This window comes from Sabethes cyaneus, chromosome 1 (assembly GCF_943734655.1).
Source record: "Sabethes cyaneus chromosome 1, idSabCyanKW18_F2, whole genome shotgun sequence".
Taxonomy (NCBI): Eukaryota; Metazoa; Arthropoda; class Insecta; order Diptera; family Culicidae; genus Sabethes; species Sabethes cyaneus.
The window spans coordinates 151,262,847-151,276,111 of NC_071353.1; the positions used below are offsets into that span (position 1 = coordinate 151,262,847).

At 39.7% G+C, this 13,265-nt stretch overlaps 1 protein-coding gene across 1 annotated transcript; it reads left to right on the forward strand.

The window, feature by feature from the left end:
* The first annotated feature begins 10,872 nt into the window (after nucleotides 1–10,872).
* LOC128746457 (uncharacterized) lies at nucleotides 10,873–13,090 on the forward strand. Its single transcript, XM_053843505.1, has 3 exons — nucleotides 10,873–10,955; nucleotides 11,405–11,829; nucleotides 11,904–13,090. The coding sequence occupies exons 1-3, from the start codon at nucleotides 10,873–10,875 to the stop codon at nucleotides 13,088–13,090; spliced, it is 1,695 nt and encodes a 564-aa protein (XP_053699480.1).
* Nucleotides 13,091–13,265: the final 175 nt, after the last annotated feature.

The window sequence follows — 13,265 nt, forward strand, 5'->3', positions numbered from 1 at the left end:
GAGCCCCCCCTCCTAAAGTGGGTAGGGGTCCCAATTCATCATAGAAAAAAATTTTGCGTCCAAACCCACTTACATGTCAAATTTGGTTTCATTTGCTTGATTAGTTCTCGAGTTATGAGGAAATTTGTTTTTTATTTGTATAGGAGCCCCCCCCTCGTCTTAAAGTGGGGAAATCCATAGAAAATATACCATAGAAAATATTTTTGCCTACAAAAACACCCACATGATAAATTTGGTTCCATTTGCTTGATTAGTTCTAGAGTTATGAGGAAATTTGTATTTCGTTTGTATGAGAGCCCCCCCTCTTAAAAAGGTAAGGGGTCCTAATTCACCATAGACAAAATGGTTGCCTCCAAAAACACCCACATGCCAAATATGGTTCCATTTGCTTGATTAGTTCTCGAATTATGAGGAAATTTGTATTTAATTTGTGTAGAAGCACCCCCTCTTAAAGTTGAGAGGGGTCCTAATTCACCATAGAAAATATTTTTTCCTCCAGAAACCTCCACATGCCAAAGTTGGTTCTAATTGCTTGATTAGTTCTCGAGTTATGAGGAAATTTGAATTTCATTTGTATAGGAGCCCCCCCTCCTAAAGTGGGTAGGGGTCCCAATTCATCATAGAAAAAAATTTTGTCTCCAAAAACACCCACGTGCCAAATTTGGTTCCATATGCTTGATTAGTTTTCGAGTTATGAGGAAATTTGTATTTCGTTTGTATAGGAGCCCCCCCTCTTAAAGTTGGGAGGGGTCCCAATTCACCATAGAAAATATTCTTGCCCTCGAAAACTTTCACATGCCAAATTTGGTTTCATTTGCTTGATTAGCTCTCGAGTTATGTGGAAATTTGTATTTCATTTGTATAGGAGCCCCCTCCTCCTAAAGTGAGGAGGGGTCCCAGTTCATCATTGAAAAAATTTTTGTCTCCAAAAACACCCACGTGTCAAATTTGGTTCCAGTTGCTTGATTAGTTCTCAAGTTATGAGGAAATTTGTATTTCGTTTGTATAGGAGCCCCCCCTCTTAAAGTGGGGAGGGGTTCTAATTCACCATAGAAAATATTCATGCCCTAGAAAACTTTCACATGCCAAATTTGGTTCCATTTGCTTGATTAATTCTCGAGTTATGAGGAAATTTGCATTTCATTTGTATAGGAGCCCCCCTTCCTAAAGTGGGGAGGGGTCCCAATTCATCATAGAAAAAAATTTTGTCTCCAAAAACACCCACGTGCCAAATTTTGTTTCATTTGCTTGATTAGTTCTCGAGTTATGAGGTAATTTGTATTTCGTTTGTATAGGAGCCCCCCCTTTTAAAGTAGGGAGGGGTCCTTATTCACCATAGAAAATATTCTTGCCCTCGAAAACTTTCACATGCCAAATTTTGTTCCATTTGCTTGATTAGTTCTTCAGTTATGAGGAAATTTGTATTTCATGTGTATAGGATCCCCCCCTCCTAAAACGGGGAGGGGTCCCAAGTCATCATAGAAAAAATTTTTGTCTCCAAAAACACCCACATGCCAAATTTGGTTCTATTTGCTTAATTACTTCTCGAGTTATGAGGAAAATTGTGTTTCTTTGGTACAGGAGCCCCCCCTCTTAAGTGGGGAGGGGTCCCAATTTGCTATAGAAAATATTCTTGCCCTCGAAAACCTTCACATGCCAAATTTGGTTCCATTTGCTTGATTAGTTCTCGAGTTATGAGGAAATTTGTATGGAAGCCCCCCCTTTTAAAGAGGAGAGGAGTTATAATTCCCCTTATAAAGAGGGGAGGGGTCTCAATTTACCATAGAATAAATTCTTGTCACCGAAAACACCCACATGGCAAATTTTGTGCTATTTGCTTGATTAGTTGTCGAGTTATGCAGAAATTTGTGTTTCATTTGTATGGGAGCCCCCCTTCTTAGTGGGGGGAGGGGTTTCTAACCATCACTAAAACCTTTCCTGGCCCCAAAAAACCTCTACATGCATATTTTCATGCCGATTGGTTAAGTAGTTTTCGATTCTATAAGGAACATACGGACAGACAGACAGACAGACAGACAGACAGACAGACAGACAGACAGACAGAAATCCTTCTTTATAGGTATAGATTATTTTTTTATTTTTGATATTTTTGACATTTGATATGACTTTTACAACTTTTATCATTTTGATATCAACTTATACTGATCATGTTAATTTTTATGTTTCTTATAAGAGAGAAAAACATATTTATTCTCTCATAAGACATTTTTAGATGATTTTAATATTATATCTGGATCAATGATCCAATTGTTGGATAGTTTATGGACCACTTCTGGTCATTGGATTTCTGCATTATTTTTGAACCGTTTTTGGACCATATTTGATAACCATTTTTGGACAATTTTTGGATCACTTTTTTTAAACCAATTTTGGAGCATTTTTGGTACATTTTTGAATCGTTTTTAGACCATCTTTGGGTTATTTTTGGACCATTATTGTGGCCGTTTTGGATCATTTTTGACCAGTTTTGGATTATTTTTGAATCACTTTTGCACCAATGGTTTTGCACCTCTGTCTGGACCACTGGACCATCATTTTTTAACAGGGTGGCAACTGGATATGAAAAACCAAATTCCCTGAATGTTCCAGGTTTTCCCCGGTGTTTAAAAAAAATTCTAGGTTTCATATTGCGATATAATTTTAACTGAAAATGTGTTACGATCATTGATATTTGAATTGTTTATAAATCTACGAGATATTGAGAAAAATTTCCCCACCTACTCTATTTCCCTAGGCGAATTCTTCAATCACTTTCTCTTATTCTTCCGACCAGCAAATTACACTCCTCCCGTGAGTTCCTCGTCTGTTCTTTTTCCCGCGCAAGTTTATTCGCAAACTCAGGCGCAAGCGGAGTTTTAGTGCCCATTAGAGCTAGCCCTCGAACCCGCCGTGGTGCTTTTCCTGCCAGCCACGCGGAAATGTTCGTATGTTTAATTATCGTTCTTCGAGCCACAAACCATGCAAAAAAGCAGTTTAATTGAGCTAATTTTTAATTTCGCTTTATGACTGGTGGCTGTTCTACTTTCTGACCAGCACGGCTTTTTCACTTTGCATACCACTGGCATTTACTTCGATGTTCTGCGAATTGTGTCACATGCCGCAAAATGTCCGTCCTGAAACTTCAATGTCATTCGATTCGACTTGAGTAACGCCAAACGAAACGCGCAAAGTGAGTGCAAACTAAATTTGTAATATCACTTCACTTGCCTCGCAGAATAAGGCCCTTTGCAAAACACTGAGCTAATTATCAATAACCCAATCTATCGCTTGTGTGCCGTACTTCTTTAGCTATTTCTAAGTGTTCTTGACTACTCAATGAATCGATCATTGGGGTTGTTTAAAAAATTCCCTGATTTTGTTAAAAACTCCGTGATTATTCCAGGTTTTTCAAGGTAATTTCAAATTCCCTGACAATTCCAGGTTTTCCCAGGTAGTTGCCACCCGGTTTAACCTCTTTCGAGATATTTTTGTATCATTTTAGGATCATTTTTGAACGACTATTGGAACGTTTTAGATCCGTTTTGGACCGTTTTTAGACTATTTTTGATAATTTTCGGGCTTTTTTGGATCACTGTTGGATAATTTATGAACCATTTTTGGACCGATCTTAAAACATTTTTGATAATTTGTGGTCGTTTTAAGGAACAATTTTGGATGCTTTTTGTTTCATTCCCGTATCAATTTTGGACCAATTTCAGACCCTTTTTGGATAATTGTTTAACTGTTTGTGGACCTTTCTTGATATTTTTTGGATGATTTTTTGTATCTTTTCTGGATCGTTTTTCGATAGTTTTTTATTGTGGTTTTAGCCCAGAGGGTCACTCGCCATTTTAGATAGTTTCTGGACCCTTTTTGAGACGTTTTGGGATTATTTATAAATTGTTTTTGCATCATTTCTGGACCATTTATAGATCTTTATTTGCATCATTTTTCCATCAGTCATCAATTCCACCAGGATAATTTCCGGATAGTTGTTAGATCACTTTCGGATAACTTTTGGGACATATTTGTATCAGTTTTCTATTAGTTTTGGTTTTTGTATAATTTTTCAAACCGATTTTGGACCATTTTTTATAGTTTTTGGACTATTTTTCGATGAGTTTTGGATCATTTTTTAGTCATTTTCATACTATTTTTAAAGCATTTTGTGATAAGGTATTGAAACAATTTTGTATCATTTTTCCATTAGTTTTCAACCATTTTTAGACACTTTTGGATAATGTCTGAACCGTTATGGGCTTTTTGCCTTTCTGCTATATGAAAATATAGTATAAAGGTATAGGAATCACTCGAAAAACCGAAAATCGAAAGAAAGCCTAGTGGGACGAATGGCATATACCATTCGACTCAGTTTCGAAAACCGAGCATTTTCTGTGTGTGTGTGTGTGTGTGTGTGTGTGTGTGTGTGTGTGTGTGTGTGGAACGCTTTTGATTGAGCCAACATTTCTTGGAGATGGCTGGGCCGATTTTAATGACCTTAGTGTCAAATGAAAGGTCTAGGTGTCCCATTGTTCGCTATTTAATTTCATACTGATCGGACTTTTAGTTCAAAAGTTATGTATAAAAATACGAAAAATATGGGACTTCATTATCTCATAGGTCCCTTAACCGATTTGAACAAAATTGATTGCATATGAAAGGGGAGTCTTTCAAAACCTTAACTTCAAGATTTCATGACGAATGGGCTTGTGGTTTGAAAGTTACATAAAGAAATGTGGAAAAAGTGTATTTAAAACTGCTTTTTGTTGCATATAAGCATTAATTCAAAAGGAAACATCCTACAATTTAGTATTATTTGAAAGTTACTGTTGAGATCTATAAAACGAAACCAAGTTACTGGAAATCGGACGATTGATTCAAAAGTTATTCAAACTTTAACACTTCAGCGCCGTATATTAAACCGTTAAAATGTATAAAATCGAAATAAATTAATCAAGGGTCGATTGTATTCAATGTATGTGTATGTATGTATGTATGTATGTGTGTATGTATGTATGCATGTATGTATGTATGTATGCATGTATGTATGTATGTATGTATGTATGTATGTATGTATGTATGTTTTTTTTTTTACCGTGAGGAAAAGCTCAATGCCTGGCACACTGATGATGCACTGCATCACGTGGCACGGTGTGGGACTCTAACCCACTAAAAACCTCACTGCTCCTGGCCCCAAAACCCTCTCGGGACCACCGCTAGGTATTACTTCGGGAGGAGGGCGTGCCTATGCACTACTCCGCTACCTGTCGAGACGTGCACCGATGCTGAGATGGCGACCAACTTAACGTCCATCTCTTCACGGCCACCCTCGCAGGATTTCTTTACGGAAGTGTAGCTAGCATCGCGACCGCATTCACAGGAACTTTACCCGTCGAGACGTGAGCCCAATCGGGTACCTTCCAACAGCACGCACATGGCCTCCGTAGCGGGATTTCTCCTCCTGTCGAGACGTGACCTGATAAGGAAGTGCCCTCCAACATAACGCGCACCCCGCACAGTCACCATCGCAGGATTTCTTCCATTTCCACACTGAATATTGTTCATCTAGGTACAGGGACTATTTTGGGGAAGATCCCATCCCCCACACATATGAGTCCGTCTAGGGTTTTACCGCGTCCAGAATCGCGTTGCTTTTGATCTGTGTGTCATATGCGGCCTAGAGACGTCCATTCAATGGGCCACCTTGTCCTCTATATGCTAATCACCCCTCTTTCGAAGCTAGGCGTTACCGACTTGCTGATCTGCCCTCTATTTTCGCTGCAGCTCAACCAGAATTCTTGCAATCGATCTATTGACGACGTTCCAAGTGCCCTCATCTAGACACATTTTCTCAACAATGTTGTCTACGTTTAGAGCGAACATATCCTCGCGCACCGCTTCAAATCTGGGGCATACAAAGACCACATGCTCGGGTGTTTCTTCAACATCTCCGCACTCCGGACAGAAGGGTGACCTTGCATGCCCGAATCGATGTAAATACTGTCTGAAGCAACCGTGTCCCGAAAGAAATTGCGTCAGATAGAAGTTCACTTCTCCGTGCTTCCTGTTCACCCAGGCTGAGAGTACCGGTATTAGGCTATGCGTCCATCTTCCGTTAGTCGCGGAGTTCCACTCTAGCTGCTATTTTGCCATTGACTCCGCTCTCATAGCTTTTCGAATTCCTGTGGCACCCTTCCGCTTATAACATTCGTTGTCTTCTGCCAAAATGATATACATGGGAATCATTCCGGCTATGACGCAGACCGCTTCCGAAGAAATAGTTCTGTACGCGCTCACGACCCGCATTGCCATGAGCCGATACGTACTGTTCAATCTCTTCTTATTCCGCTGGGTTTTTAGCGCTGCTATCCAAGCAGGTCCACCGTATCTCAGTATAGAAGAGGATACGCTGGCTAACACGCGTCTTTTGCTGCTGTTTGGACCAGAGTTGTTTGGCATAATTCTGGCCAGTGCGTTAATCGCTTTGCCCGCCTTTTCGCAAGTGTAGTCGACGTGGTAGTTGAAATTTAGCCGATCGTCAATCCATACACCTAGGTGTTTCAACTATCGCTTCGAGGCTATCGTGTGCTCTCCCACAACAATCTCCGCTGATTGAGCTGCCTTGCAGTTGCTGACCACCAGCACTTCCGTCTTATGTTGGGCTATTTGCAATTTCACCCCTTGCATCCAGCTTCCGATTATGTCTATCGACTCGGTTGCCAGCATTTCTATCTGTTCCAGCGACTCTCCTGTTACTACTACTACGATATCGTCTGCGAAGCCAACGATCTCCGCGCCTCTAGGCAAAACCAGTTTTAGTACACCGTCGTACATACAGTTCCAGAGAGATGGACCTAGGATAGAGCCTTGCGGGACTCCTGCTGTAGTCCTGATCATCCTCTGTCCCTTGTTTGTCTCGTAAAACAGCACCCGATCCTCGAAGTAGCTTTTCAAGATCCTGCACAAATTGTCAGGGACGGTCATTCTATGGAGCGCTAGTGCAATGGCCTCCCAGCTGGCACTGTTAAACGCGTTCTTAACGTCAATCGTTACCACTGCACAGTATCGGTTACGCCTTCGCTTCTGTTTGGACGCCTTCTCAGCTCTTTCGATCACTGTGCAAATGGCGTCCACCGTAGATCTCCCTTTACGAAACCCGAACTGTCTCTCTGAGAGTCCGTGATCACTCTCCAAGCATACCGTCAACCTGTTCAAAATAATTCTCTCCAGTAGTTTTCCAAGTGTATCCAGCAGGCATATGGGTCTATACGATGCTGGATCTCCCGGAGGTTTTCCTGGTTTAGGCAGCAACACCAGTTTCTGTATCTTCCACCTCTCTGGGAAGTGGCTTTCGTCTAAACATTTCTGCATTACCGTTCTGAACATGTCTGGGTACATCTGCACTGCCGCTTTCAGGGCCACGTTGGGAATTCCATCCGGCCCCGGTGCTTTCTTTGCTCAGTTTTTTTACAGCTGCTATTAGTTCGTCGTTGGAAACCTGTCTGCGCTCAACGTCGCCGCCTTCCCCTTCGTCATACGGCGTAGGTGGCCAGAGGGTTGGATCATGCTTCGGAAATAGCTCCTCAACAATGGCTTTTAACTTGTCGGGACACCTTTCAGTTGGTATCCTTGGACCACTGAGCTTCGCCATCGCTACCCTATATGCGTTACCCCATGGGTTTACATCCGCGTCTCTGCATAGCTCCTTCAGACAGTTCGATTTACTCTTCTTTATCGCCTTTTTTAGTGCAGCCCTGGCCACTCTAAACTCCTCTCTTCGCTCTTCCCTCACTGCGACATTTCTTTCTCTTTGAAAGCTTCTTCTTGCCCTGAGGCAGTTAGCGCGAAATACGCAGAGCTCCTCGTTCCACCAATAAGCTGGAGGTCGGTAATTCCTCGGTTCTTGTTTCCTTGGCATAGTTGCATCGCAGGCCTTCACTAGCACATCCGTCAATTCATCTGCGTTTAGGTCCAGGGAATCGCTGTCCGCGCGTAGTACTTCAATGAAATGTATGTATGTATGTATGTATGTATGTATGTACGTATGTACGTATGTATGTATGTATGTATGTATGCGTGTATGTGCGTATGTATGTATATGTGATTTGCAATTTTAAAATTTGCATAGAAATACAAGAAGAGTGAGAAACATTTCAATTGTCATTTTCTTTACTTGCTGTTACTCGCAATCGGACGAGCAAAGCAAAAAGCGAAGAAAAGTATTCGATTTAATCATATAGGTGTAGTGGTGTATAGTATTGAAAATACTAATGAGTTGATTTTCCCAAATAAATTTATACAAATTTCAAACAAATTTTGTGCATCAATAGATGCTTTTCCAATCAATAGATGCTAGAGCTTAGAAATTTTATATGAAAAAGAAGAAGAAAGGTTACTAATAATTCTGCACGATTTGTTTTCGCTAGTGACACTTTGAAAGATAATATCGTATGTCATCTATCATGTTTTAATAAATAAATATATATGGGACCACTCATACCAGCAAAGATAACAAGCGCCGAAAATTATATCGATCATATTTTCCATCCTCAAGCATGTTTATGGCGCTGCTTGTTTCCTTGATCTCATCGTTTCTTAAAACATCTAACGGGCAATATCGTATAAACGATACGATCAAGCTAATGACTATTTTTTCATTAAAGTTTATTCAAAAGAAGCTTAAGTTTTGATTTTCATGTTAAAATAATTAACTGAAAGAGCGCCAACTAAGAAAAAGTCAAATTTATGTTTTTCGTTTTTCATATCTAATGCTGTAATCAGTTATCTTTTCAAATTCATTTATAAGCTTTTTTGGATAAGGATTTTGAAAACTAAGGAACGGATATTTAAAAATATAGTCAAGTTAATTATAGATGTTCCTGAGAAATTGAAAAATAATTATTGCAACAGTAGAAAGGCTAGGTCACACCGCTAGGTGGATTATTTCGGGTTTTTTGGTAATTTTTTGATGATTTTTGTATTATTTCTGGATAATTTTTAGATAGTTTTTTGAAAGTTTTTGTAATATTTTGGGGACATGATGGCATTACTTAAATGATTTTTGTATCAGTTTTGGAGCATTTTTGTATGATTTTTAGAGCGCATTTAGACCATTTTCATGATTTTTACGACATTTTTGAATCGTTTTCCATCAGTTTGAAAGAGTCTAACTTTTGGATCAATTTTGTATTATTTTTAGGCGATTTTGGACTATTTTTGATAAAATTTGATAATTTTTGGGACATTTTCTAATCGTTTTTTGGATCAAATTTAAAACTCTTTTGATAGTCTTTGGACCATTTTTATACTATTTTCGAATCATAATTTCTTATAACTTTTCAGGACCTTTTTGTATTATTTTTCCATTAGTATAGCACCATTTTTGGGACATTTTTGTATCATTTTTCTATCGGTTTTGGACCATTTCAGCTAATCTTTGGGCCGTTTTTGGATGACTTTGTATTCTTTCAGGCTTATTTTTGGATAATTTTTTCATCAGTGTTTGACAGTTTTTGGGTCTGCTTTTAATCAGTTTTGGACCATGTTTGGACCATTTAAAAATGGTGACCATTTTTAGATAAGTTTTGTATAACTTCTGGGATTTTTTGTAACAGTTTATCATCAGTTTGGAACCATTTTTGGATCATCTTTGTATAATTTTTAGACCATTTATGGACGATTTGGAACCATTTTTAATAGTTTTTGGTTAGTTTTGCATCAATTTGCCATCAGTATTGGACCATTTTTGGATAATTTTTGGACCACTTTCAGATCATTTTAAAATCGTATTTTTGATAGCTTTTGGACGATTTTTGAAGAGTATTGAAATGATTTTTTACATTCTTTCTGTGTAATGTTGGACCATTTTTAATCATTTTTGGATTGTTTTTGGATTACTTTTGGATTATTTTAGAATTACTTTTAAATAGTATTTTGCATTTTGCATCAAAAATAATCTTTATTTTTGAATCATTTCTGGATATCTTTTTGGATGGCTTTTTGTAATATTTTTGTACCATTTTCGGATTATTTTTTGATAAATTTTAGGACACTTTTGTGTTATTTTTTCGTTGGTTCTGAACAATTTTTGGATAGTTTTTGGATGACTTTTGTAACACTTTTAGATCAATTTTGGACCATTTAAAAATGGTGGGCATTTTTGGGTAACATTTGGGACATTTTTATATCATTTTTCCATCAGTTTTGGACTATTTTGGATCATTTTTGGATCGTTTTTGAACCATTTTTGATAATATTTGGACTATTTTTGGGTTATTGTTGGATTTTTTTAAGTGATCTTTCCCAAGTAGCAGTGTGAGTTGTATTGTACTCTTATGGCGGTCTTCAAGACTAATTTTGGTCTTGAATGCCATCATATAAGTGCAATAAAACCCAAAATGTTACTTGGGTTGTATTATTTTTGTACAAGTTTTGGAATATTTTTTCACTAGTTTTGGCCCACCTTTGGATAATTTTTGGATCATTCGCGGATAGTTTTAGAATCATTTTTTGGCAGTTTTTGGAGCATTCTTAAATCATTTTTGGATTATTTTCGTATTGTTTTGGACTGTTTTTGAATCATTTTTAAATAACTTTTGGACCATTTTTGGATAATAGTTGGATTATTTTTGGGACATTTTTGGATTATTTTCCGATCATTTTTGTATCATTTTTTGCTCAGTTTGGATCATATTTAAATCATATTAAATCCACTAGCTCTGTGTCGCACTCAGGGATAAGCGCTAATCAATTTGCAAGAAATCGCCAGCTTATTTTTGTTCCTATAGCTGATTAGCGGTACCCTCCGGATGGAGTGGAATAAGCGCACGAAATCTGCATAGAGGCACTTGACTGGAATCCGCAAGGACAGCGATGAAGATGCAGACCCAAAGGGTCATGGTCATAGACATCCGAGCTGTTGACGCAAACCTGGCGACAAGTGAAAGCCATGACGGGTAACGGCCGGCTGTAGAGATCTCTGATTTCATACCTTTGTTCTACCGGACCGGTTGTTGATCAATAAGTAAGCACGTAACTGATTTATCACTTCTGAAAATACAGTGCTAAAAGCAATCAACACAAAAATATTTCGACTTTAGCAGGACCGATATCATCGATAGAAAAGTTGTAAAGTCACCTTTGGTAACAGTTAATCATTTGCGATGACTTTCGCATATAAAAGTCGCATAAAAGTGCGACCTTCGCACCCATCACAATTAAAACAAACACAAATCTTCATCATGGCTCATTGGGTTGGATTAGCTTTGTTACTTCTTCAGACAACAAACTCCTCCGGCTGTTATCACACGTATTCCTTGAATCCTGTGGTAAGCAACTTCTCCAAAATCGTGGTAACTTTATTAGATCGACACTACGCATCAAACTACTCATCCACACTCGTCAGCTACAGCGCCCAGGACAGTATCCGGAACAGTCACCTGCAACGGGACATTCTGGACCAGATGCTACAACAGAAACCGTCGGGAGTTGCTTTCAAATTCGGAACGCCAACCACAAACAATGCTCGTCGGTATTACTACAATCTTTTTCTGGTCGACGGATACCTGGCGTTCCGTTCTCTAATATCTCGGTTGGATCCGCTGTTGCATGAGTTCACCGGTTATTACATGATCGTCGTGACATCTATGTATGGTTCGGAAAACAGCACACTGCAGCAAATGATTGCGGATCTTTGGGCACTGAACATCGTCAACGTGGTTGTAGTGACTGCCAACTTAGGACAAACTGGGGAATCTGCCGATATTCTACTGTACACGTATTTCGAAGCACTGATAACTCCTTACCAGCAACGGAACTATTTCCTTACAAGTTATCTAACTTTTACGGCTGTCCAATCTACGTGGCAAGTTTCGACTATCCTCCGTACACCATCATTCTAACAGATCCCATCACTAAGCGAAGTCAGCTAAGCGGAGTGGAAGGCAACATGCTGACCGAGATCGCTCAGAGGCTTAACTTTAGCTTGCACGTAGTGCAAATGGATGACGCCGTGAAGTGGGGCACGATCTACGGCAACGATACAACCTCGGGAGCCGTGAAAATGGTACTGGAAGAAACGGTGAACCTAACCGTCGGTTCGTTCTCAATGCGTGCCGAGCGATTGGCGCTAATGAAACCAAGCGTCAGCTACTACACGATCCGAGTAATCTTCACCGTCCCACCGGGACGTCCCTACAGTGCCTTCGAGAAACTCTTCCATCCGTTCTCAACCCTCACCTGGATGATGATCAGCATTGTGCTATTGTTCGGTTTCGCCATCATTTTCGTGCTGAAATTATCGCCAGTTTCGGTTCGTCACTTCGTCTACGGACGAACGGTCCTGATGCCAGCCCTGAACATGGTTATTATTTTTTTCGGTGGACCTTCCACCAGTCGCACACCGGGAAGGAACTTCGCTCGAACCTTACTGTTTCTTTGGCTCTACTATTGTTTAGTGATGCGATCACTCTATCAGAGTTCTCTTTTCGAATACCTGCAGCAGAAGAAAAACTACACCCATTTGGACTCGCTCAGAAAATTGGAAGCGGAACGGATCCCCTACTGGATGTCAACGGGAGCCGTTTTGTTCGTCAGTGGACTGAAGTATGTTCTGAAGCGTACGACATTCATCGCCAATAGGAATGAGCTTTTCATCGAAGCTTTCCATCGGCAGAGTACCAATGAACTGCGGGTGGCCATCCTGGCCACCTACGATCGGGTGGCCTACTATAACAGTCGCCACTACAAGCGGGCGATTGTTCACGTCGTCAAGGATACCGTTCTGCGGCAACCGATCTGTTTGTATTTTCCGAAAAAATCCTGTCTAGCTAAAGTGTTCGATGCGGAGATTGAGAATATTCAAATGTCCGGTTTGTTCGATTACTGGCTTCATCAGTACGTTAGTGATCGGTTTATCACACCAACGGCCCGCTACAGTCAACCGCCACCGGCGATGTTGACCAACGAACATCTGCTGGGTTGCTACCAGACGTTGCTGGTCCTGCTCGGTATGGCTGGTGTGGTTTTCCTGCTGGAATTGCTGTCCACGCGGTGCTTCTGGTTGAGACGGCTGCTGGAGTTTCTGATCTAATGTGAGTTCTCTATTCAAGTTCAATAAAAGAGAAATATTAAGATAAACTTTGCCCTTAAAAAATATTTCAAGTAAGTAAAAACTGAAATTTTCATTGAATCACAACATTATTTACAGACAGTTTTATATAGGCAGACAAGGTAATCACTATGAATTAAGATGATGTTCCTAATGC